At 36.3% G+C, this 27041-nt stretch overlaps 1 protein-coding gene across 1 annotated transcript in view; it reads right to left on the bottom strand.

The window, feature by feature from the left end:
• LOC122788829 (steroidogenic acute regulatory protein-like) overlaps positions 1 to 23465 on the bottom strand; it is a 120708-nt gene extending 97243 nt beyond the window's left edge. Inside the window, exons 1-2 of the mRNA XM_044055696.1 lie at positions 23353 to 23465; positions 296 to 415 (exon numbers count right to left, since the gene is read on the bottom strand). Coding sequence (XP_043911631.1) covers positions 296 to 415; positions 23353 to 23416 — 184 coding nt within the window. The 5' untranslated portion in view covers positions 23417 to 23465. The remainder of the gene's footprint in view (positions 1 to 295; positions 416 to 23352) is intronic.
• Positions 23466 to 27041: the final 3576 nt, after the last annotated feature.

Genomic DNA, 27041 nt, shown 5'->3' with positions numbered 1-27041 from the left:
ACCACAGATGATCAAAACCCACACAGTGGCCATAGAATTTGAGACCATATGCAGTGTCTTAGTATAACTACTCATGTGGTTAACAGTACCTCTTATCTTGCATTCCAGCTACCCCAGCATCCTTATAAAATCATATTAGAAGGCGAATAAGGTTGAAATGAAAAAAAATTAGGAGTGGAGATAACTGTGACACATTCTGTCACAGAAGAGAGCACATACATATATGCAATGCATACACATATGCTGTCAAATAACTCTCAAAATGAAAATATACTTACGATTTGATGATACTTACTGGTATTCTGGCACTTGCATTGTAGATTATAAGACCAAATGGACAAATTATGTTGGCGCATTCCAGAATGAATTTGCATCATTTTGTGCCCAATAACAGTGGAAGCTGTTCTTTTTAAAGCTTGCCGGGAAAATTAAAAAAAAAAAAAGGTTAACATATTTTGCTTTAATATTTCTGCATTATTGCTTATCTTTTTCACATAATGATAAACAGAACAATTACAGATACTGTAGTCAACAGTTAGTGCAGTTCTGAAGGTGTCACTAATCTCCTGAGTCTATTACATTATACAATATTTTCATTAACACAGCATGGATTCTTCAATTTATACAGCAACAGAAATTCTCATTACTTTGAATTTCCTTAGCCTTAATTAAAACAGCCTCTCTGGGAGAGCCGATTGTATGGATAATTGCATGCACTCAGTATTGTATTTTTAGCCTCAAGTGCTATTCTGTTTAGAGCCTTTGCCTTATTATGGGCAAGGTTTGTACCATCCCACCCACAAGCACATATACTGCTGGTACTGATATCAAACAGTCTATCAGCTAGCAATGATGCTTCTCTCATTATGCGTGTTGGGGGGGGGGGTGGTAACACTCAGAAAAGGCAAAGTTAACATTTCCTGGCATTCAAAGCATTGCATTTATTTTATGTCTTTGTGCAAAGATTGTACACTTTACTGTAATATTCCTTTATACAAAAACATTTATTGCACAGCCCTCTTGTAATACCATCTATAGTGTGAAGAGAAAGAGATGTCTCCTTTGTAAGAAATCGGTCTGTAACATTTTGACATGTAATGTACAATCAAACTGAGGGAGACTGGGGACTAGCGTACGACAGAACATTTGGAGAATTTTTGGGCATGTACTCATACATTTTGATAAATGCATGCATATCATATGCCATCATGTCATGTGATTTGCCGACTGAAGAAAACATATGGTCTATAAAGCTATCACAACTGCTGTCACTAGCATTTAGATAACTGCCTGAACACCACTCCTTGTTGATACCATCTTTAATGAAATGGTAGAACTTATCTGTTTACCATGATTTGAGGCAGTGTTACCCTTTCTCAGATCATTACCTCCCAAATGCCACCCATGTGCACCCATGCTCAATGTCCATCATCTGCCTTTTATCTTCAACCCTATCCTTCTCATCTTCTCAGTTATGCCTTGATATTATGGCATAACTGTAAAAGTACATGATTTAGCAGAGAATGACCATGCCAGTGAAACAAAAGCCATCAAAAAGAACCAACAAAAACATACAGAATCAACAGCAACACAAAACAGTGGTAAACTATTCTGTCAACAATAATACTACAGCAACTAACATCTGATCAGCAGAACACTACCAGAGGTAAAATCTCCATGGCAACGCTACCAAAATACAACCCCCCTATTTTGGCTACTCTACATATTGTTCAGCTTAAACTGCATGTGGTATAAAATCCCCGTCAATCTGTTTGCTTTTCCAGTATGGGTACATGCCCAAAACTTCTCCAAATGTTCTGTCATACTGTAGTCCCCAGTCTCCCTCAGTTTGATTGTACATTACGTCATCACCCAGATTAATCTTCTTTCCTGTATGTTCTGCTAGTGGTGCATACAGTACAACAAGTATGTTCTTATCAGTACCCTGAATAATACAAGGATGAGCTCACTATTCCCTCAGGCTCTGTACTCCAGATTCCTACTGGCCCTTTCCACAGCCTTTTCACATTGTACTGCATGGCAGAAGTGAGGGATGTTTGTAACTCCCAGACCAATTTGAGTTTTTAGGTGATCAGCTGACCAATGAGTATGTAAAGACTTTTCAGAGAACAGTACTCATCAGCTGACCAATGAGTATGTAAAGTCTTTTCAGAGAACAGTACTCATCAGCTGACTAATCAGTATCTAAATACTTTTCAGAGAACAGCACTTAGCTGACCAATGAGTATCTAAAGACTTTTCAGAGAACAGTACTCATCAGCTGACTAATGAGTATCTAAATACTTTTCAGAGAACAGTTCTCAGCTGACCAATGAGTATCTAAAGACTTTTCAGAGAACAGTACTCAGACTTCCTATACAACTACTATGGCCTCAGAAATAGTTCATGTACAAGGTGGAGGGTACAGGGGTTGTTCCCCTCCATGAGGAATATAGGAAACTTTGTCCGACATATCTTTAGATGTACTCATAATCCCTCTACAAAAATTAAAACATTTATATCCGTCCACAGTAACACTAACTACACATCTAATTCACAAACTAGTCAAAATAGATTGGTCAACAGTGAAAAGTCTAACAGAATATAAAACTGTCCTTAATACTTACTAAACATCCTTCTATCTCTGCAAGAAAAGTATTTATCTTTTTTAGCCCCTCACACCTGCTTACCATGTATTCAACTGCCACAGTTTTGCTCATTCATTCCATAACTGGCAAAAATTGATCACAGCACATCTGTCACCAACCAGCCATCAGGGAATTTTTATAACACTTTGCTCTAATCCTCTGGACATGCCTACTAGTACTTCTAGGGCTAAGTATGAAATGTGCATCGCATGGGACTGTCACTCAGCTCTGCGAGTGTTATAGGCCAGAAGGCATCACTTGCCCCATTGGATTGCATTTCTTTGTAGGGTCTCCACTAATAATCACTTGCCCCATTGAATTGCATTTCTTTGTAGGGTCTCCACTAATAATCACTTGCCCCATTGAATTGCATTTCTTTGTAGGGTCTCCACTAATAACTCTGCTGGAGAAGCACTATTCTCCTGTGCTGTAGCCAAATTACGGAACTCCCTCACACCCTCAATTACCTCTGTAACATCTTGCACCCACTTCAAATCTTTACTAAAAGTGCACCTAAAAACTTGCAGGATATGCCCTTGCAACTTCTCCTCTAATATCACCCACTCCACCCACCCACTACCTCTCTATGCACCCCACTAACTACCTTGATTATAGCAAGCTTGGTTGCTTATAAGCCTAGCTACTTACTATACAGTAAGAAATTCTTATTGCAACAATTGTTAATGTCTGTTATGTACCTAACAAACAACATTGATTCAATTGTCTACTGATGTATTACATTCTACATCTGTAACTATGTTCAACATCTGTCACTATGTTTTAATCTTGTATTACATTCTACAGCTGTTTTACAACCATGCTGTAATCTTGTATTATGTTCTACAGCTGTAACTATGTCTATATTTTTTTTAAATGCTATGTTTCTCAAACTGTAGAATGTCTGTAACATTTGAATGTGGAGCTTTTTTCCACAGACCTCTGCTGAAAACGGACCTGCATCCAGTCGGACTCTCTTGGTCAACAAATTAAATAAATAAATAAATAAATAAATAAATAAGTGCATAAATGTCAGGGGGTACAGCTGCTTCAATCCTCTTCCACCTTAGGTGTCTCTTCAAGCTCCAAGGCCACTAACTGAACACTACTTATTTGGGTCATAGTCAGGGAACTACCTCTCTATGCTATGGAGCAGACAAGAATTTCTTTTAAAAATTAATCAAAACAGTCTAAGCCCAGGGGTTCACACCTGAAGTAAAACTACAACTGATAGATAGATAGATAGATAGATAGATAGATAGATAGATAGATAGATAGATAGATAATTGCAAAACTACCAATGTTCCACATAGCTGGGAACAATACTGCATCTAGTCCTGTAAGGAACTAATAAATAAGAAAAAAACTCATACACCAAATCAAGACAAAGAATCTCACAGAACAAGAAGTGGTCCAACTGTGGCGTGCTAAAAAGAAAATAAGGTATAATATGGATGACTTTAGAAAGACTGCTGTTAAGCCAGTGCTTTTTGAGGATTACTATCACATTTATGAAAATAACTCGGTTGAATGATGACTAAACTGAAAAAAAAATACTGAAAATAAAAACTTTGCCGAAGCAAAATGACAAAAAAGATAATGTCAACATATCTGTATTCGACATTGTTGACATTACCCAATGTACCTTGTAGTACAATGATTTCCAACCAAAGTTTTGTAGGGGGGCAAGCCCCTCTGCAGCCCCCCCCCACACCCCTTGCTACTTATATATAGAAACTCTGAGATCGCACTACAGTGAGGAAAAGGGTACATTTCCCTATCCACACTGTAGTGCGATCTCCAAGCAGAATGTTGACCTCACAACAGCGAATGCACACTAGCATTCACTGTTATGGACTCAACCATTTTCGGTTTGCTGTTACAAGAACTGGGAAACAGCCTTTCAACCATCCCAGTTCAAGTGACTGCCATTTGAAAAAGTGATAGTAAATAATTTTTTGATAACTCCAGAGCACAAAAACTTTTAGCACAGTGACTTTGGCAACAGAGAGTAGAAGGGTTGTCTCCAAACGTAGGGAGCCTATAACAAGAGAAATAACCAGAGATCCTGAGGAGGTATTAGAACTATTTCAGAAAGTTTATGAAAATCTGTATAAAGCAGAGAAATATGGAAATCAAGAAAAAGTACAAATCAAAATATTTATGGAAGACTTAGGTATGCCAGAGTTAGAATTAGATGAGGCTCAACAATTAACAGTTAAGATAGGAGGGGATGAAATAAAAACAGTGATGTATAATTAAACTGTAGGGAAGTCTCCAGGAATAGATGCTATTCCTCTGGAAGCTTAGAAATTAGGAGGAAAGAAAGTGATAAAGATCTGCAAGGTTTTGTTTAACAGTATTTCAAAAGAAGGGGAAGCACCAACATCCTGGAAGAAAGATTTCATACATATCTTCCTGATTGCTTAGTGTACACTGCAACTCTCAGGATATTAATCCATTATTTCCATCTTACCTTTAAAAATTGCAATATCACGTGCAGGACCACCAATCACTGGAGAGCCCACATTTCACTTCTCAGTGGTCATCCTGGGAGTACTGCTTTTGTTGTGCTCCCGATGAGAGAAGGACCATAAGGACAAGTGTTTCCTAGAGACTGCTGAACACTGGAAAGCCTGACCATTATTTCATAATAGCTAGCTTGGAATTTGTATTACTGTCAGACCTCTCATTGGTCCCAAGTTTGGAGAAAAACTATTATTTTCAGGTCTGATTTACCCCTGTGCACGAGGTACCTATTTTTGGAGGTATGTCCCTATTTTCAGGCTAGGTTCACCTCTTCACACAATTTTCTGAATCCCCCTCATCATATGTGATTTTTGAAGTTGTCTAGTACAGAGAAAAAATGCACTACATGACTGACATACTAGTTGCACCAATAATTTAAAGAAAAAGGGCACACATGTTACATTTCTCTTTTTCAAAAGCAAAAATAAATTCCCTTGTGTGGTAGAATTTTGCAATAAGGTTCATTAACGTTTACAGATTTTATACTGCCTCATTGATAATGTGCTCATATTTTTTTCATTTTTGTCACTCTGTTAATGTGTTTCTAAATAGTATCCTACAGTCTTACTGGAAGCAGGAAGACTTATGTGCTCTTTGATATTCACATTTTATGCTAATTATATGTCCAGATTTTTGGTTGGATGTACCTAGTTTTCACTGGCCTTTGTTCCCATTTTCAATGTTTGCAGGTTGTAGTATGTCTACTGTTTTGCTTCTAGTGTGAGAATGTGCAGAGGGCTGTTGATTCCTGACTGCCTCTGTTTGGGCAGTGAGTGTCAGTGTGGAACCTTCCTGATTGGTCTCGTTGCTATTCCAGATATCAATCAAGAAAAGGCTACAACAAGCCTATAGACTTCTGTATCATCTAGGATGAGACTGTTAATCACTAAAGAGCCTATGGCCTGTTCTCATCTTGGGAGGAGGAGGAGGAGGAGGAGGTGGAGGAAGAAGAAGAAGAGGAAGAAGAAACATAGAATCCTAGCAGCGTAAAGCTGTGCTGAAACCAGTAATAGTAGTAACCAGGCAGTAGCCAATTAGATGAATCCCCACTATTCATTATTTTTGACAAAGCTAATTCTTTCTTTTCAGTAAGTACTGCTTAATTAACCATTGTCTAACCTAAATTCTGAGTATCCCCCTAAATTCATCATCAATAAATCTTCAGGATCTACTACAGTAGTTTCCCTCAAGTGTTTGACAATGTACTGTATAGACTCAGGCACCTTGATTTCACATTTTTCCTGTAAAAGACCCTTAAAATTTCATCAGTACTTGGTTGAGCACAGGGGCAATTAGTTTGCGCAGTGAGAAGCACTACCCCCAGAGTTGTGAACCAGACACTCCTGACTTTATTTTGTATTCTCACAGCAACCATCTAATCACTGAAAAGGGCCTGTTACCATGGGTATGAACTTTCCCACTATCCCTGCTGCTGGCTTGGTGGATATGGAGATCTTGAGGCAATGCAGAAATTGTAAACATAAACTCCCTGGACCAGATTGTCAATGTGCCAATAAGGGGAGCAAACATACTGGATCTGATCCTCTCTAATATGTAAGATCACTGCCTTAATGCAAAGTCCTATCTGGTAAGGTCAGATCACAAAGTGGTCTCCTTTGAGGTAAAAATAAAACCTGGCACAATTTCAAGCCCTTCTAAACCCTGAAAACACTGTTGCCTACACATAACTTCTCGCAGAAACCATATACAAGCATGTTAATATTTGCATTAAGGCATCTGCACACACCAGGAATAAGTACAGAACTAACTCAAAAACAAGCCACCCTGGTGGAATCACATCATCAATAGGCTTTATAACAGAAGGAAGAAAATCATGGTAAAAATTAAGAGGTGTAACACTCAGTAAGATAAAAACAGTCTCATCAAACTAAACAAACAACTCAGAGGACAAATAATGCCTATCAAAGGCAAATTGGGATACATCTGACCTTCTAGGCCAAACACAGCCTCAAGGCCTTCTTTAGTTATATGTGCAACCTCAAAGGGAATATACAAGTGTGTGCAGAGCTCATTGTTAATGCAGACACCTACACTAAGCCAGAAGATATAGCAAACCTACTGGCTGACAAATTCAGCTGAAACTTTACCCCTCTCCCCCACTGTCTACCCTCCCTCCACATCTCCCCTCAGGAAATACCATCAAATATAACTCTCCCAATTATCACTAGGGAACAGGTCCTCAGTGCTTTCTCTAAGGCCAAGAATACTGCAATAATGAGCTCCACCAATATCCAAGACTGCCATCCAAATAGCATGAAACATGACCTATCAAGCCTGCTGGAATCACTATTTGAGCATAGTCTCCAAACAGTCTTCATGCCTCAAGAATGGAAAATGGCAACCATTATCCCTCTGCATAAAGGCGGGCCATCTACACACCCCGGAAACTACAGACCCAAAAATCTCACTAGTCTCATATGCAAAACCATGAAAAGAATTAGCAGCGAAAGGATCAATAATGACATAGGAAACATCCAGACATTAGACCCATCACAGTTTGGTTTCATCAAGGGCAGGTCATGCCCACTGAACATGGTGGACTTTTTTGACAAGGTCACCAAAGCAATGAAGGAGGGCAAAGCAGTTCATACTGCTTACCTTGATCTGGCCAAAGCATTTGACATAATACCCCACTTGAGCATTGTTGACAAACTCAAAAGGTTAGGTATACACTCTTATGTTACTCTGCAGATAACCTGCTGGCTTACAGACAGGAACCAAGAAGTTAAAACTGGGGAGTCCACCTCTACAAAGGGACCAGTTAACAGTGATGTCACACAGGGATCAGTGCTATGGCTGCTCCTTTTTGGCATCTACTTCTCTGAAGTCAAGACCAAGGTCAGGGGCATCTGGCTGACCAAATTTGCAGATGATTGTAAATAAGGAACAGCCAAAGAATCCCCCACTTACACTAACATTCTCCAAGAAGGGCTGATCTAGACAAATAACTGGTGACAGAGCCTTGGCCTAAAACTAAATGCAAAGAATTGCATAATAGTATCCTTCATGGGTGGGTCACCCCTGATAGCTACCATATAGGCAACACACCTCTAAGAGTCAACTCAGTAGTCAGGTCCTTGGGGATGCATGTAGACAATAATCTAGTAGTGACAAAATCATCCTACATTGTGCAACTTATAAAAAGATATGGCATCTAGGTCCAAGGAGGTCATTGTTCCATTGTATTTGGCACCCATCAAATCTATAATTGAGCACAATGCCCCTTTAGTATGTACCTAACCAGGCATATCCAATATTTGGAATGTCCACAAAGATTCTTCACTAAAACAATACTTGGCATAAATAACGTGTCCTATGCAGACCATCTCAAAGCCCTATCCCTGTATTTTGCCTCCTACAGGCTGCTGAGGAGAGATTTATGTCTGGCATACAAGGCATCTTCGGTCCCTACTCTGATGGATCTACCGCATACGTGCAAAACAAACAACACTAGAATTACCCTTTCTAAAGACTTAAACCTTGTTTGTGATATAAAAAGGGCCTGCTAAAGGAACAGGTATGTATTACATAGATTATGCCTTCTCTGGAACAGGCTCACCATCCATATAAAGCAGAGTTCCTTCCTAGTCCAATTGAAGTGCAACTTGAATAATTGGATGGGGAACAGGAAATTCATCTCTGGTTTGTCACCTATCTCTCTAATGGACATAAGCAGCCTGTAAATGGTCCATCTCCCAAGCCCTTGTTTGTAAGTGTTCCATCTCCCAAGCCCCTGCTTACATTACCAAGGGTACCAAAACCTGTGAGAAATTTGGAATGCATGGTTAGGCTTAAAAAGGCCCCAGTAGTCAGTAGCCTAGTACACACTTATGAACCACCTCAGAGATCATGCCTACAGATTTCTTAGGATCCTTTCCAGCCACCTCCACTATCACATTCACTGATCTGGATTTATAGAAGAAGCCTGATATAAATGTTCTGGGGAAGATAACCAATTTTTTACACAGATCAGGAGGAAAAACATAGCTACAAATGACAACAGGTACATGGAAGTTAGTGATTAATGCAAGAGTATTCAATTCATGCAAGAGTATTTGATTTACACTATAAGTAATGGAACTGGTTGTTCAGTCTATTTTAATTTGTTAAGAAGCACTGTAACACAATTTGCTGCAAAATGCAATTATTACTTTTCAATATCCTAAAATGACTTAAACTGACCTCAGGATTAGTGGGCTATGCCACAGGATGGTATCACAAGTACAATTTGAGTCAATATCTGCTATTTCATATCATTCCTTTGTTTTGATCTGAACATATCCAACAGAATTACTGTTCTTATGTCATAATTATCTATGCTAAGATAAGATCAAGACTATTTATTTATACATTGTTGGCTAGGTTATTCCCACTAAGGCTAGCATCCTCTTTTCAGGGGAGAACCAAGGAGGTATTTATAATGCAACAGGAAATTTGGCCAGAGCATTGGGGAACATACCCTATTTGTTGCTGCGAGTGGGACCCATTTTGCATGAGCACTTCCAGTTTCCATTCCAGGAACAGAGAAGGCCTGGAGAAAGAGGGAGGCAGATGGCCAGAGAAGGACATAATGGAGTGGTTAGAGAGATGGAGGAGAAAGTCAATATCAAGACTGGAGAATATGTGCAGGATTCTGAGGAAATGTTTTAACTCATTCACTCCAATGGAGCTCAGGAAGCTTGCACTGTAACTTCCAATGGGCAGAGCCTAAGCCTTTTGACAGAATCAAATTATGTCCTCACATTTTAAACAAATGCTCATATTTCTGAAACCATAGGGGTTATGAAAGAAGTATAAATAGCAAACTTTTCAGAACCACACCTCTCAAGTGTACCTCATTACGAGGAACATACCTCATTTGGGGTCTTAAAAAAGTTGATGTTCCTCAAAGTTCCACATCGAAAAGGTCTGTCACACATTCAGTGTTAGGAAGTTTTTTAACTCATATCCATGGTAAGTAGAAATTAATCATATTAATTCATTAAAATATCTTTTTATAAATAAAACCGGCATATTTTAACCACCCTATGACCTTCCTAGTTGAAGTTGCTAGAAAGCCATTAGTATACGTTCCACATTTTGCCCATTTGTTCCACATTATGAAGGCCAGTGTTCCTCATTTTGGAGATAGATGGTTGAGAGCTATGTTCAGAACAAACTATTTTTATAGTGGTAGTATTCTTTGGGTTCTAGGTCTTAAACTGAAGTTTATAAGTTACAGTATACACAGTAACTATTGCATTTGTAATATTTTGTAAACAACTTACAGTATGTCAGCAACCACTCAAATTACACACATAATATCAGCAGCATTTTAGTCATCTAGCTGAGAGCTTTCATATGAGGTTATGGAGTTCTGTCTGTGTTACTTAGTTGTTGAGATATTTAGAAAAATGTGAAAATTATATCTATGTAAACTAATATCATAAAAACAACAGTTAATATCTCTTTACCTGCACTAGACAGAGGTCAAATATTAATGCAATTGAGTTTGTCATTATGTAAGCTTTAAGATGAAAACGTTTAAAACCTTGTATATATCATGGTTTTGGAATTATTGATGCAAATATGAACAAATAATAACTGACATCTAGAGGCGCCAGTAGGAGTTAACTGCAGATGCACCTGGAGGCATCACTCGGATGTAGTGAGTTAAAGAAATCTGCTTGATGTAGATGAATTGGGAAATTATATATGTATAATTACAACCCTCCAGCTGGAAGGGTTGTGGGATGATTTACATAAAGAAATGGTGATTCAGAGTGAGCCAGAAGATGAAGGAGATGTTTCCTGGGGGGATATTATGGAGAAAATACAAAAGGAGGATGCAGAGACAATCCTGAAGACTGGAACCACAAAAGGAAGCCACAGTCTTCAAGCAAAAAAGTTTATTCTCTCTTCACATACTCTAGCACCTTGGCTGTTAAGCCTTCAAGGAGTACAAATACAATGCAACTTCCCTCACCCCTTATATACTCACTCAATCAGTCAATTAAACAATTAATGAAATAAAATACTTCCAGTTAAGTTCTGTGTTTAAACCCTTGGGAACCAAGGTATCAAATTTCAAAGTAATAAGTGCTTCTTTATACAAAAATTTTTCTTTTACTGCTACAGGGTCTAAAAAAATAGACCCCTCTTGTTCTAAAACACAACCTTGCAACAGTTTAAAAATACTTGCTTGAAATTCTTTAAAATGCATAGCTAAAGGACTATCACAGTTAACTTTTTAATGTCCCTTACATGTTCTTGAAGACACACTTTAAACTTTCATTCATTTTCAGCCACATAAAAATTGTTACATGGACATTTCAAAATATACATAATTCCTTCTGTATTGCAAGTACAACATCCATTTGGAAAAAAAATTTACAGACTTAATAGTAGGAAAGTTCTTTACAACATGAAAACAAATAGGACATTTCCCACACCTAAAAGTGCCATATCTTAAAATAATCTGTCTCTGTATTCATGCTTCAGGCATTTGAAATTTACTGTGCACTATTATATCAGAAATACTACGGTCCTTTTTATAAGAAATCAAAAGTTTGTTTGCTAAGCATAGTTCCAAAATACCATCTTTGAACAACATAGGCCAATAGTAATGTAACATTTGCACAATCTCTTGACTTAATACATTGTAAATAGTCACAAAGTAAATCATCTTACCAGTGTGGTTAGCACTATTATTTCCTGCATCTCCCTTACCTCTTCTTTTGTCAAAATCTATCTACTCAATAAACGGAAGTCCCTCATTATGTGCATTTACTCAGTTTCTTCTTCTTCTGCTTAGATATTCACCTTTATAACGCTTAGTTCTAACCCTATTTAAAGCTTGTAACACTTCGTTCTTGTCATATCCTTTGGGTGTAAACATTTTAACTGAATCTTGTATTTCGTCTTCAAAATCTTTATCTACATTACACAACTTACTTATTCTCAGAAACTCAGTGTATGGTAAAGATGAAATCAAGTGGAGGTGACAGCTGGAACCATGCAGGAAATGGGAACCCCCCCTTGAACTTTCTGTGAACTAACCTACCAATAAATCCTGGTTTTCACCCCACAATTCCAAATCTAAAAAATTGACTCTTTCACTTAAGTGTAAGCCACTAAACTTGAGACTGAACTGATTATTATGTAACTGCTCAATGAAAAATTTTACCTGATCATTACCTCCCCTAAAAACAAAAATCAAATCATCTATGTATCTAAAATACCTAATGCCATGTTTTTTTTTAAAAAAGAAAGACCAAACATACTCTTAATTTCAAAAAATGCCATCATTAGGTTGGCATACATGGGGGCAAAGGATGCCCCCATAGCTGTACCTTGTAGTTGATAAAAATTTCTTGATTAAAAATAAAATAATTATTTTCTAAACATAAATTAACAAGCTCCAATATATAACTAGATAAAGAAGTGTCCCCTAAAAATACTTCAGGGCCTTCATCCCATGGGCATGTAAAATGTTTGTATAAAGACTATGCACGTCATTTACCATCCAATACATACCTTGTTCCTAACTTAAATCTGCAATTTTTTCATTAAAATCTTGTGTATCTTTGATATATGATACTGTTTTTTCAACACAGGGAAGTAAATACTCATGTAAAAAAAATACCTATGTTTTGTAAAAAATACTTTCTGGCTGAGACAATCGGCCTGCTTTGTAAGTTCTCCAGGCCCTTATGTATTTTAGGTAAGCAGTAAATAACTGCTAATTCACAGGCCTGTGGAGAAAATTTCTTTTCAATGTCATTTTGGGACAAATAGCCTAATATATAGCCTTTATGAAGTAGTGCCTCATAGTCAAAAATAGCTTGCTTATACATCCTAACATCAACTCTGTTACATACTTTTGCATCATTCAAAAGCTCATAACACATTTTCACATACTGGTTACAATTCAAAATGACCACCTTATTGCCTTTATCTGCTGGCTTTACTACCAGTAGAGTATTGCTATCTAACATTTTAAGGCCTGCCATTGTTCTTTAGACAGGTTAAAGTTAACATTCTTACTGCCTTTCCAACAATTATATAAACGTTCAATGGAAGAATTACATACTACAGAACATTGTTGAATAGTTTGATTATGAAAAGGGGGTACAAATCGACTTTTGCTTAAAATACTGAAAGCATTCAATAAACAAGAAGAATTCACTAAAACCTCCCCACCCATAAATATTTCAGAATTACAAGAATATTTGATAAGTAACTGTCATAAACAAAAATGACTTATTTTTAAGGAAATGCAGCATGATCCAAAAATCTGAATTGAAATATTATAAATGTAAAGAAATTGGACATTTATGGATGGATAGTAAAAATGAAAATAAGATTGAGGAAAAAGAAAGGGAAGAAAATGAACAAAGAGAAGAAATTTTAGAAGTAATACAAATACAGTGGCTATAAAAAGTGTACACACCCCTGTTAAAATGCCAGGTTTTTGTGATATAAAAAAACGAGACCACAATAAATAATTTCAAAACTTTTCCCACCTTTAATGTGACCTATAACCTGTGCAATTCAATTGAAAATCAAACAAATCTATTAGGAGAAGAAAATATAAAATAAAAACAATAACCTGTTGCATAAGTCTACACACCCACACCTGCCATCAATTAAAGAGACTCTGATTAACCCCAAATAAAGTTCAGCTGTCCTAGTAGGATTTTCCTGACATTTACTCAATTGCCTGCTACAGCAAAAGCCATGGTTCGCAGAGAGCTTACAAAGCATCAAAAATATGATAAGAAAAAATAATAAAGAGGACAAGAATAGGGGTCTGAAATAAGTTTTGAAGAAGACATAAATTGGGAGATAGTAAAAGGAAAAAAAGGAATTGTATTGGTAAATGGGTAGAAAACAGAAAAAGAAAATTGATGAAAAAGAATATATGCAGCTAATGGTTGTGGGTTGATATAATGGTTAAGGTGTTTGACTCACAGACACAAGGCACAGTGTTTGATTCTAACATTTGAGGGGGAAATTGGCTGGGCTTAAAATGGTCCAGTAAGGCAGCTAGCTTAATAAGTGGCTATGAATGTATAAAACCATAAATTTAAGGAAATTGTAAAATAAAAAGTTTAGTGTAAATGTGAATAGTATAGTATTAAGAATATAGTAACAAGAATAAGGATTTTGGAGAGATGTAATTCATGTGATATATATCTAATTATATTGGAAAATACAAGATTTTTAACAAATGAAGAAAGATTACAAACAGAGAAACTATAGGGAAGAAAGATAATCTGGAATTTGAGAAATGAGAGATGTTCTGGAATAGCCATATTCTGTAGAAATACAGTAAAGATATTAGATGTAACTTTAGCAAAAATGGGAAAATTAACCACTATGGATTTAAAATGGAAATAACAAGTATGTAGAATTATAACATTATATGCTTATACTAACTGAAAGAAAGGGAAAGCTTATTTCATCATATCTTAGTCTATGTAGTGATAAATATGAATATTGTCATAACAGAAGACTTTAATTATGATTTAAGAGGAAAGTGTAAAAAGAAAGCAAATTATATAAGAAATGTTAGAAGCAATAAATGTGGCAAGTTAAAACTTTTGGACAAAAATTCATGGACTTACAAAAGGGTATGTAAAGAACTAAAACAGGTTATTTTATAGTGTCAGAAGGTTTAGTTATAGGAGAAATGGAGGTAGTTGAACCAGGATTTTCTGATCATCTTGCAATACGGCTAGAGATAAAGGAAAATAAAGAATGTATAAAAAAAGGCAAATGAATAAAAAGGAAAAACGAGAACCCATGGAATGAAAAAGGAAACAGGATAGTAATACAGTTATGGAAAGATCATATTACTATGTGAACATTTTGTAAAAAAATGGTCTAAATAGTTGAGGATATTTAAGGAAAAATATATATATATATATTTTTTGTAATTTAACTAGATTAGTAAAGGAAGATGGCAGTGTAATGAGAGAAATACAATAATGCAAAATGTAGAAACAGAAAGATCTCAGAAAAAGGTTATGAATAGTGTAGTACAATGTGTACAAGAAATGTTTAAAGAAAAAAGAAGGTAGTGAAAACATGGAAAGCAAAAAAGTTAACAGAAAAAGAGAATAAGGAGTTGGAATAGGATATTTCTTTATATGGGCTAGATAAAGTATTAGGACAATTAAATATAGATTCAGCCACAGGACCAGATGGAATAGGGTATGAAATATATAAAAAATTAAGGGTTTGGCAAAAAATATTTTTAAAGATTTTGAATGAATGGTTAGATGAAGGTTTTATGTAAACAGAATTATGTAGCAGAATACTTAAATTCACATGGAGGAAGGAAGACAGAAGGCAATTAAAAACCAGAGACTGATAGTATTGAATGATAATGATTATAAAATCTTTATGAAAATAATACTCAGAGATTTGACACTAAAATGAAAAAGATTATGAAAGATAGTATACATTGTATAAAGGGGAAAGTTTGTCAAGAATTATTAATGATAGAGAAAGTATGGATGATATTGTGAATAGAAAAGAAGAAGCAAATATCAGGATAGGAGACCTTAAAAGACATTTGATACAATCTGACATGAAATCTTATGGGGAATAATGGAAGAATATGATATAAATGAGAAAGTTAGGAAATTATGTGTGTCATCATATAATAATGATAAAGTTAAAATACCTGTAAATATCTGGTTAAGCCAAGAGGTCATATGAAGAGTTGTGTAAGACAGGGATGTCCAATGAGTTCTATACTATTTGCATTAGTTATGAATATGATAGAAGTTGAAATAAATTACAAAATGAAGTATGCAGGGTATATACTACCTGAAGGGTTAAAGATTTCAGTCCGGTTAACATATGCAGATGACCTTATAATAATTGCAAAAAGCAAAATTTGGTTAAAAGAAGTAATAATTTGCACACTTGAGTTTATAGAGGTAATAGGGATGGCTTGAAATAAAGAGAAAAGTAAAGGTTTAGGTGATGTAGTAAAGATTGGGGTATATATTTTATAATGAATAACATTTTTATGTTAGGTATAAAATATGGGAATAAAGATGTAAGTAAATTTCAATGGGAAAAACAATAAAAGAAAAAAACAAATATGTGTTTTCTGGGGAACATACAAATTATCATTCATAAAAAAGCTTATTTGATAAACTCAGTACTGATGGGAAAATAGCTTACTTAGCAAGTGTATTCAAGTTGCCAATAGTATTTGAAAAGGAATTATTGAAGATAATTTTTTAAATTTATATGGGGGGGGGTGCTAGATTAAACTAGGTTGGGGTTTGGCATAATAGTTATGGTGTTTACCTTAGAGATAAAAGGTGCAGGGTTTGGTTTTGTTACAAAGCATAGCTAAACTTAATATGACCCACTGGGTTCTTTAGCCTAGTAATCACCCATGAACCTGTGAACCAAAAAGAGGAGCGTTGTATGTAAAAAAAGAGGAAGGAGGTTTAGGATTAATTATCCTAGTGGTTTATGCTGCTTCATTAAATTTCTACAAAGTTTCAAAGTGGATAAATGAAAAAGATGAGAAATTAGCAGTAAAATTGTTAAATATAAGTGTGATAAATGTTGAGGTATGATAAAAATGTAAAAGAGTATACAAATGAATAAATAAATGTTAGCAAGAAAAATATGTTTATGGAAAATAAAAGTAATGATACAGAAAAAGAAAGAAAAATATGGTATAACAATGTAATGACTAACATTGCTATCTAAAACCATGGGAAAAGCTAACAGACGAAAAAAAATGAAAGCTATAAAAATAAGAAGCAAATGGTGTAATCAGAAAGTAGAATGTCAACATGTTTTGTTGAGACTGGTAATAGATAAATTACCAGTAAAAGGAAATATGCATATAAAAAGAAAAGTGATAGAATATGTTTACATTGTTAAGAAGAAGAAAGTATGGAACATATGTTTTTGAAATATAAACGAGTAAAAAAAAGTTAAGTGGATAAAAAAAACACGGATATGATTAAATATGGATATTATAGGAACAGAAGTAAAGAATATGTTAGACGAATAGATAAAAAGTTATTTTATATCATATGGGTTAAATGGAATGAAAGAATAAATGAAATTAGGTTTAATGGTAAATGGATTCTAGCAACAATATCAAGTAAAATCAGATGGTAGTGTGAGTTTAATAGGGATGAAAATTTAGTATAATTATATGGAAATTATATAATATGTGTAAATATATTTGTATATCTATATCTATCTATATCTATACATCTATCTCTCTCTCTCTCTCTATATATATATATATATAAAATGTATGTGTATACATTTGTAAATATTTCTAAATATTTATAAATAGGAGTTTTTTAGTACATAAATAAAGGAACCCTACTCTTTTCAGTATGCACCATAGGATCTTTTACATCCATCTGAGCTACCACCAACTCAAGCAGATGGGACCTCGGCTTAACATCTTATCCAAAGGGTGGCACACTCAGGAGTGCACTACCCCCCTCGTGCTGCACTGCAGTGTCAGAAATTGATATACCTGGAGTGAGAATAAAACCCACAGCCTTCGGCACCAAAGCCAAATGTGCTAACTGTTGAGCCACTGAAGTAAATTAAATACCATGTCTTAATTTACATAACTCATATTAAATCAGCCTTGTGTGTTGTATGCATATGTCTATTAATATTGTCACATTCCACATTCACTGTGACCAATCAGTAGCAGATGAAAGAAATTAAATAACAAAATATGACAAAAGCCATGTAATAAACGTGCAGAAAGTTTCCTTCTTTTTTTTCTGTTTTCTTCTTTATGGTATTTCAGTACCAAGGGATTCATAACAGCAAACAATATCTGAAGCTGGCTTGGTTGAAGTATCTCATACATTTTTCTAGTGATAATATGGGTCTGGTGATTTACAACCCACACAGTCAATAACTTTATATTCATTTGATGGGTAAGCACTTTCACAGACACACAGCATAATGTTCTAAGAAAAGTGGTTACTTCAGCAATTTAATTTTGGAAATCCACAGCTAAAATCAAATGTTCCTGCAGTATATTCATCCTACAATGTACTGTTCATTACTATTAAAAACATCATTTTAAATGTGACAGAAGTGTCTTACAGTTTAATTAGGGATGTGCAACTTACAGGGCTCATTAATGACTGCAGCAGCTATTTTCTTTTTTCTCTCTTAGTTTCCAGTGAAAACTTAGTAAATAAACACTAACCCATGACATAACATGAATCTACCTGGGATAAAGCAAAGTGGAGTTTGTTGTGAAACATACAGCAAACCAGCGTACCCTCATGGAGCTGAAGGTATTAATTAATCCCTGGTAAGTTTCCCATAATGGTGGGGGGGGGGGTATTAAGCTTGTAGCATAGGTTATTTAAAAAAATGGACAAATAACAACTGTTTGTGTGTTTTTATTACAAATAGGATGTATATCCTTCTTGTAAAAACATTGTCTAATAAAGCACTGCACAGCTGATGCTTTTTCATCAAAGATAAGGACATCATTTTAAAAAAGATACAGAAGGCTGTGAATGCTTTCTTTTGGTGAAAGATTTTTACTTCCTTGTCTGTTATAAATAAATAAATGGCATTTCAAAAGTACAGTAACACATGCTAGATTGTGTATTGAACAAACATTATCACACAGCCAGGCTTGTTAAGACACTTATATAACTTACCACAACATAGGTATATGGTAATAGCTGCTCAAAAATCCTATGCAGTATGTATTACTATTTACTTAATGTATTGTTGGTGCATACCATGTGTACTATGGGATTTACTTAATGTATTGTTGGTGCATATCATGTGTACTATGGGATTTACTTACTGTATTGTTGGTGCATACCATGTGTACTATGGGATTTACTTAATGTATTGTTGGTGCATACCATGTGTACTATGGGATTTACTTAATGTATTGTTGGTGCATACCATGCGTACTATGGGATTTACTTAATGTATTGTTGGTGCATACCATGTGTACTATGGGATTTACTTAATCTATTGTTGGTGCATACCATGTGTACTATGGGTCAATGGCAGACATGTATTTGTGTCTTTGTCTTAAACTCAGGTTATAACATCTGAGACAGTTTTGTAATATTTATTAATGTCATGACGTGTGATTTGGGGGGAGATGTGTGTACCATATTTGCATACTGGTAACTTATCTTCAATGATGATCCCTGAAAATTAAGACTCTTAAAACATTCATGAATGTACTCTGTTCCAAAGAGAGGGATGCATGAAAAAAACATACCCTTCTACAGTCACTTACAGTTTTTCTTTGTAATTTCAAAGAAAGGAACTTGCATATGAATGAAGTAGATGTGTAATGGTTTATTTTTTCCCATTTAAATCCCATTTAACTCCTGAGTTCTGTTTTTTTCTAAGTCGTAATGTGTTGCAATAGCTATTCAGTATGAGGAAGGTCATTGACCTGCACATTTCTAAAACAGATCGGCATGCATTAAACTGAGGACTTCTGAATTATGACTAGAAAAATCATGCAAGTTTTACAAAACTTAAAAATACTTATGTCAGTGAATTGGGATCATCCAATCTATATATGAGTATACCATTAAATGCTACACCAAGGCTATAGTAGCTATAACAAAAGAAAAAATACATTTTGTTGCATATTGTTGATTTGTGGGCAGATTACTACCCATAACATTCTCTTTTTATTTATATAAATGTACTGAATATTTTAGGGGAAATCGCATTCTGACGAGGGAACTCTAAATGTTTGAATTTGTTAAAAAGAAGTTCTCAGTAAGGGTGTGATTTGGCAGTAAGTATCAGATAGGTGTGAATGATGTAGGATTTGATTCCTGCTTCCATAATTTGAATAAACAAAGCTGTCATGCATTTAATTGACACCTGCATCAAGTTGGGACTTAATGCTTTTATACAACAGATGCCATTGCATAGCCATTTCTTACCTTTCCATTGCTGTACATGAATTTTAAATGAAGTGCTTTGCAATATTAAACTGACACATTGCTTTTCCTCATTGTGAGTGAATAGCTTGTTTTCAGCTAAATGGAAGCATGAATTTGTAGCAGAGTTCACCTGCTGTTGTAGCATTTTTATTAGTCAACGATTATATGTAGCATTTATTTTTATTTTAAATATCTTATCTGCAATGGAGCAATAACGGGCAGCCACAGTGGTGCAGTGGTTAGCATTGCCCAGCACAGCAAGGAGGGTTCGTTCCTCGGCTGGGGTGCCTTCTGTCTCTGAGTCTGAGTCTGCATGTCCCTCCTGTGCGTGGGTTTCCCTCCGGGTGCTCGGTTTCCTCCCACATCCCAAAGACATGCTGCAGGTGGATTGGACACTCTAAATTGGCCCTAGGCGACCTAAAAAAAAGAAAAAGAAGAAGAAGAAGATCTGCAATGGAGCAATAACAACAGTTGGCCATGTTCAGGTCAGCCTGGTGGTTATGAAAACCAGAGGAAATAAAGACAAATGTAATGCACATATAAACATTGTGTAGTAATGAAACATAAGCTAGACCCCAAATCTGATAGTCTCAAAGATGCAATAAGAAATATATAATTTGCACTCCTAGACAACACACTATGATACATATGTTTATTTACAATATAAAGGATTATATGAAGGGAGAGGAATAGAGGGTAAGAAACAGCTGTATGACGCTTTAAAGAAGCTGTTAATTGCTTAAGAGCAGATTTTTCATTTTACTAAACCATTGATAACACTTATTTTATAAGTACCTTACTAGAGTTCTAGAATAGAGCCTACAATGTTAAATGTATTAAGCAGTTCACTCCTCTTATAGGAAATTATCCTTATGAAATTTATGTCAGTCTAGTAATTATCCCATTTATACTGCGGTGGTGGTGCTGCGGTAGCGTTGTTGCCTCACAGTAAGACGATGTCCTGTTCGATTCTCAGCTAGAGCGTCTTCTGTGTAGAGACATGCGTGAATGGGCGTACCTTAGTTGAAGGTTGTGCGTCAGGGCTGGCAACTCGGCACGTAAAAATCTACTGCCAATCATTAGCAGACCAGAGTTCTGCTGTGGCGACCCCTAACCAGGAAAAGCCGAAAGACACAACAACAACAACTAGTAATTATCCCATTTATGCTGCTTTAAAGACATGCAATTTCTACTCCTTTAGCAAACAATGCACACATCTTATGCATACTTTCTGGTTAATAAGTTAGTTGTGGTGATGAAGAGGTTCCTGAAAACTTATTTTAAATCCTAAGATTTAACTGAGAAGGACTACAGCAGTATCGTCCTAGAATTCTTCACCTCATTGATTGCTATTATAAATGCCCTTTTCCTATATCTCCTGCAAAGACAATCCATTTCCATAACCTAAACTACTTCAGATTAACCATTGCATTGTTGTGCATACATCCAACCTTCCATGCTTATGAGATGTACCCAGCTCCCACAGTGACCCCATCAGCAGCTGGAGCCATCCTCAGAGTTTACTAGGCAGGTAGGCAAACAGAAATAAATTGGCAGACTGCTCTTATTTAACACACACACACACACACACACACACACACACACACACACACACACACACACACACACACACACACACACACACACACACACACACACACACACAGTGCAGCTATATCTAGGGATGATTTAGAGTTAGCAGTCTTTCTACTACATGTCTTTGTGAGGTGGAAAGAAACAAATGTATGCAGAGAAAACCTATGCAAACACAGGACAGACATGAGAATTGAATCACAGGATTTCATGCTGTGAAATAATAATACTATTCACCATGCCAGCGTGTCACTTACAGCAAGGCAAAACAACAACAACAAAAGCTTTCCAGAAGTGTTTCACCCTTTACAAAACTGATCAAATTAATGAGCTATAACTGGTCTGAACCAAGCTTTTAGTTCAGTTGTGTGTATTATATGCAGCGCAATGCCAAAAAAAAATGCTGAACAATAATTAACTTGTAATATTGAATGCTATAAACCAAGGCAGCACAGCATGTTCAGGACTCCAGTGTTATTTTACATCAAATTGAACTACAGAAAATGCATCTGTATTTTTTCTTTTTCCTTCCTTCTTTCTTCCCCTTTGATTTTATATTTTTGATCAACCGAAGCAAAACCAAAACATTAACTATTAAAGGCTGTGCTATTGCTGCCAATGTTTACACCCGCATAATATGCATAAATACATGAGTGCTGGCTCTGTAGCCCTGTGATAAAATACTAGTCTGTGCAGGGGTGTACAGATCTGAGTCTGATTCCTCACTCCCTTTGTTCGCATAATTACTAACTTACCTATTATATTCCATTCAGGGCTCACTGGTCACCCCTGAAGTTAGGCAGTTATGCTAAAATAGCCTTGCATGTTGGCCAAAGACTAAATAATGAGGTTACTACATCTCAGTTGTCACTTTAATGGATGGTAAATTAGGACAAGAGCCTATATGAGAAAATGGTAACAAATGCTGGTTTCATGAAACAACCTGACAACCTCTGTAGTCCATGCCATTACTGTGGTTTTTGGTTCTATGAAAGGAGAAGTTTTACTTTTAGCTGCAGACTCTAGCAGCAGTTAATAACATATGTATACTATCAACAAATCAGGGAAAAAAGGCAAATGTGCATCTCATCTTCTTAGACTGTTCTGCTTTTGGTATGGGTACAATTCCAAGCCAAAATACCCTCTCTAACTGGAATATTTCCACAGGGCTCAATACATGAAAATATTCTACAACAAGCTATTAATGTATGTAGCATTTCAAGAGGCATTCTAAGTTAATGCATTCAAAATACTGTTCTGAATATCGGGTATATTCCAAAAGACAGAAATATATCACAAATGAAGATATTATCGTTCTAATTGGTGCAGATAGAAGAATGTCCATTGATACTACTTTTATTTGAAAAGTTTACTGCATGAATGTTGTGGCAGGGGTTGACAAATATTGAGATTCCAGACCCATTTTAGCATTTAACAGTGTCATCTCAAAAGATGGCCAGTTAAAAAAATACTGCTGCCCTCACACTGACAACTCATGCATTACATTTAAAACCAGAAAATAAATCAAAAGGTTGGAGATCAGCAGCTGGTCAATTTTAAGCAACCCCCCCCCCAAAAAAAAAAAAAAAAACTAAATTGTTTAGTATTCCATTTACCTGTCATTCTCTGAAGGTGCTGGTGAGATGTTCCACAAAATAATTTAAGTGTGGCTGACAGCATGCTGTGACAGGTCTCCCTTCCTGTGGTACTGTGTATGCAAACAGGCACATTGGTAAGACAGCTAGGACTAGCTTTAATAACAATCCTGAAGGGCATCTCTGGATGATATGGGCTATAATCTGAGATTTAATTTTAACTTCCAAGGCCATGCATGAGAATGCCAAAATGAATTGTGGGGGAGGGGAGCACAAAGATAATGTTAAGAGAGACTTCATTTGGAAAGATATTTTTCCATTTTCTGTTGAGCTAGTGCTAGAAAATGACTTAAATCCGCACTTTGAAAATAAGGAATCTGGTTTTAGATTAAACAGTCTGACTTATTATTTAGCCAAATGCAATGGAAGTGGAATGAATGCGGCTTACCATTGCCATGCAGTGCCAACTTAATAGCAATTTAATATAGAACAAATAAGGCTATCGAGAGAAAAAGAGTGTGAGAGAGAGAGCGGCAATAACTTCATTTTACAGCATCACTGAGCTAATGTATGTTAAGGGGTGTATGTTGGGTCACACAGTATTAAGCTGAGGCCACATGGACACTCCATCAGGTTTGCGGATACCTACATTAATGTTAATAACTAGTACAAGTAATAACTGTAGAAAGTGGTGCAAACAACAGAAAAAAAAAACGTCAAAAGCAGACGTTTTGGTATAAGGATTATAGGGTTCACCCTTCAGGCCACCCACCCACCCCCAAAACCAAAGTGCATGTGTGCACGTGCGCGCACACACACACACACACACACACACACACACACACACACACACACACACACACGCACACACACACACACACACACGTCTATGTATATATCTATTTATCTAGTTATCTTTATATATAGAGATTGATAGGAAAAGCCATTAGTCCACTGGGATTTGCAGTTTCAAAGGAAAGTCAACAGTACCTTAGGAAATATCTCATAACAAAATTTGATTCACACTGCCCCTTCAAGATACAGACTGTCTTTTAACGAAAGGAATAGCCAAGTCTGCAGCTTTCTCATCAGCCCAAATTTCAGCTTGAAGGAGCAGTACTTCCTCAAGGTATACACTCCACAGGTTAGCCCCAAATGAGCCGTTCGACTTCCAGATCTTTCTACAGATGCAGGACTTCCTTTAATTTCACTAAATTCGTTCCAGTTATAACAGAATGAGTGACGCTTTTCAAAAAATTAATTTCTAGGAAGCATAATTTACACACACATGCGCATACACACACACACACACACACACACACACACACACACACACACACACACACACACACACACACACATACACACATCTTTTTTGTTTGCAGTGGAGAGCTTGGACCCCCCACCCTTCCCTAACTTATATATACCAACTCCACGGATGCACTGCAGTGGAGAAAAGGGGAAAGTATTGAATGTTCACCACAGCTTGCACAATCCAGTTTAGTGTGATAAAAAGTCATGCAACACTGAGAATTCACCGAGCAGTTGTTTGAGAACATAGCCCCATTAAAGTATACATACCAGTTCCCTATGATAAGGAGTCGTGCAATATTGAGAATTCACTGAGCAGTCATTTGAGCATATGTGCCCCATTGAAGTATAGATACCAGTTCAAAGTAATAAAGAATCATACAGCATTGGGAATTCACTGAGCAGTCATTTGAGTGCACATGCCCCATTGAAGTATAGATATACCTCTTCCTTCAAATAATCCCCCATGAGAGGAAACTATCTATCTTAGCCCCTCCACCCCAGGCTACTCTCTTCTGTATCATAGTAAATTGCAATTAAAACCTTGTGATTTAGGTTAACTGCTGTGAGAATATTCCCACACTCTGTACTGCAGTATACATTCTGAGTACATATCTAAAGGCACATATATATTTCCATAACCAGCGTCTTACAACTACCCCCTCCTAGTAGAAAACCAGGGTTTTTAAACTGATAATGATATGTTGCTGGTCCTGGACAACCCATCAGTATTTATGTTGGGTAGGCTGGGTCTGTGGGTCATGGTATACTGAAAAGGTTGCAGGAATAGTGACCACCAGCACAACCAGGTATTAACATCAGTTTTCCTACTTAGCCATTGCAAAGAGAAATGATTTGTCACCAAACTGAGGTGCCTACCTAACAAATAATATTTGAAAACATAAACTATATAGCAACAAACATTCTTTCAGTAGCTGAGTATTTCCTTTCTGGATTGCTCTGCTTCTAGCTGATACAGCATATCAAGTGTTCCTCACCTTGAGTCTTGGGATGGTACTGTCTCCAAACCTCTCTATGGAACATCAGTATATAAAGCAAATTCTTAAATAAAGTCAGGAATTACTAGCACATTTTGTTGACAGTGGAGAGCTTGGACCCCCCACCCATCCCTAACATATATACCAACGCCACGGATGCATTGCAGTGGAGAAAAGGGGGAAGTATTGAATGTTCACCACAGCTTGCACAATCCAGTTTAGTGTGATAAAAAGTCATGCAACACTGAGAATTCACCGAGCAGTTGTTTGAGAACATAGCCCCATTCATTAAAGGTTGAATCTTCCACAAGCGACCATTGCACCTTCACTGGAGCTTTTCCCCTTATTATACCTGTCAGAGGGTGGCAATAGTGATGATATTAGATACAGAGCTGATTCCAAAATATTTGCTCTCAGTGTAAGTGGCCACTTACATGAGAGCAGGCTGAGAGCAGGTCTTTTGGAATCTCGCCCCAGTGTAAACCTCTTTTTAGATAAAACTTATACTGAAGTAAATCACTTGCACTGAGAACAAATCTTTTGGAATTAGGGCAAGCTTACACTGAAAGTGACTCTTTTCAAATCTGGTCCACACATTTTCTGTAGTATACAGCTAGTCTATAGAATGCCTTCACATATGTCTCAGTAGAGGTAACACTACAGGCTAGTTTTTTTTAGCCTCTATTTTTTTCTAAGTGTAGTCTTAATAACTTTCTATAAGGTATCCTAAAGTATTTAGCTTACACCATATCCGGTTTATTTATTTAATTTAATTTATTTATTTATTTTAGCATTTACAGTCAAGCATGCATGTCTTACAGATTCAAACACAGCCTGCAATGCTACCTTAGAGCAAACATTTGCATCAGTTTTACTTCCTTCTTGACTGACACATTCCTGCTGCTGAAAGTCTGCCTTCACTTGAATTCTCTGGTTTACACTGGCAGAAGCTGGTTCAGAACTCTGCATGTCTTTATCTATTTTGCTTCTAGTATTCACTACAATTTCTTTGCTTTAAAGGCATTTACTCACTCAGCTTTTTCTGTCTCTGTTTTAGTGCTAGCATTCCTTGTATGTCTCTGTGCAGTCTTCTACTGTATACTGATTTTTACTTCAGAGTTCTCTATTGGCTTACCTTCAGTTCCTATGCTGACACATCTCACATTTGTAGGTTTCCATTGCTCTATTATTTAGGACAATATTCTGATAACAGATATGATCCTTTTTACTGTACAAGTACAACCAAATTTTAGTGCCTTTTGTGGTTTTGTGCTATCTCCCTTCTCCTGGTTTTTATTTCACATTTCTGTATGAGTGTCTCTTTCTTGCTCACCTTCATTCTTATACTGAATGTGTGTATTAAGCTGCTCTGCTACAACTTTTGCGTTAAGTGCATCAGCC

The sequence above is a fragment of the Protopterus annectens genome, chromosome 14.part0 (genome assembly GCF_019279795.1).
Source record: "Protopterus annectens isolate FY-2018-M chromosome 14.part0, PAN1.0, whole genome shotgun sequence".
NCBI classification, from domain to species: domain Eukaryota; kingdom Metazoa; phylum Chordata; order Ceratodontiformes; family Protopteridae; genus Protopterus; species Protopterus annectens.
This window is presented reverse-complemented; position numbering and strand designations above follow the sequence as displayed.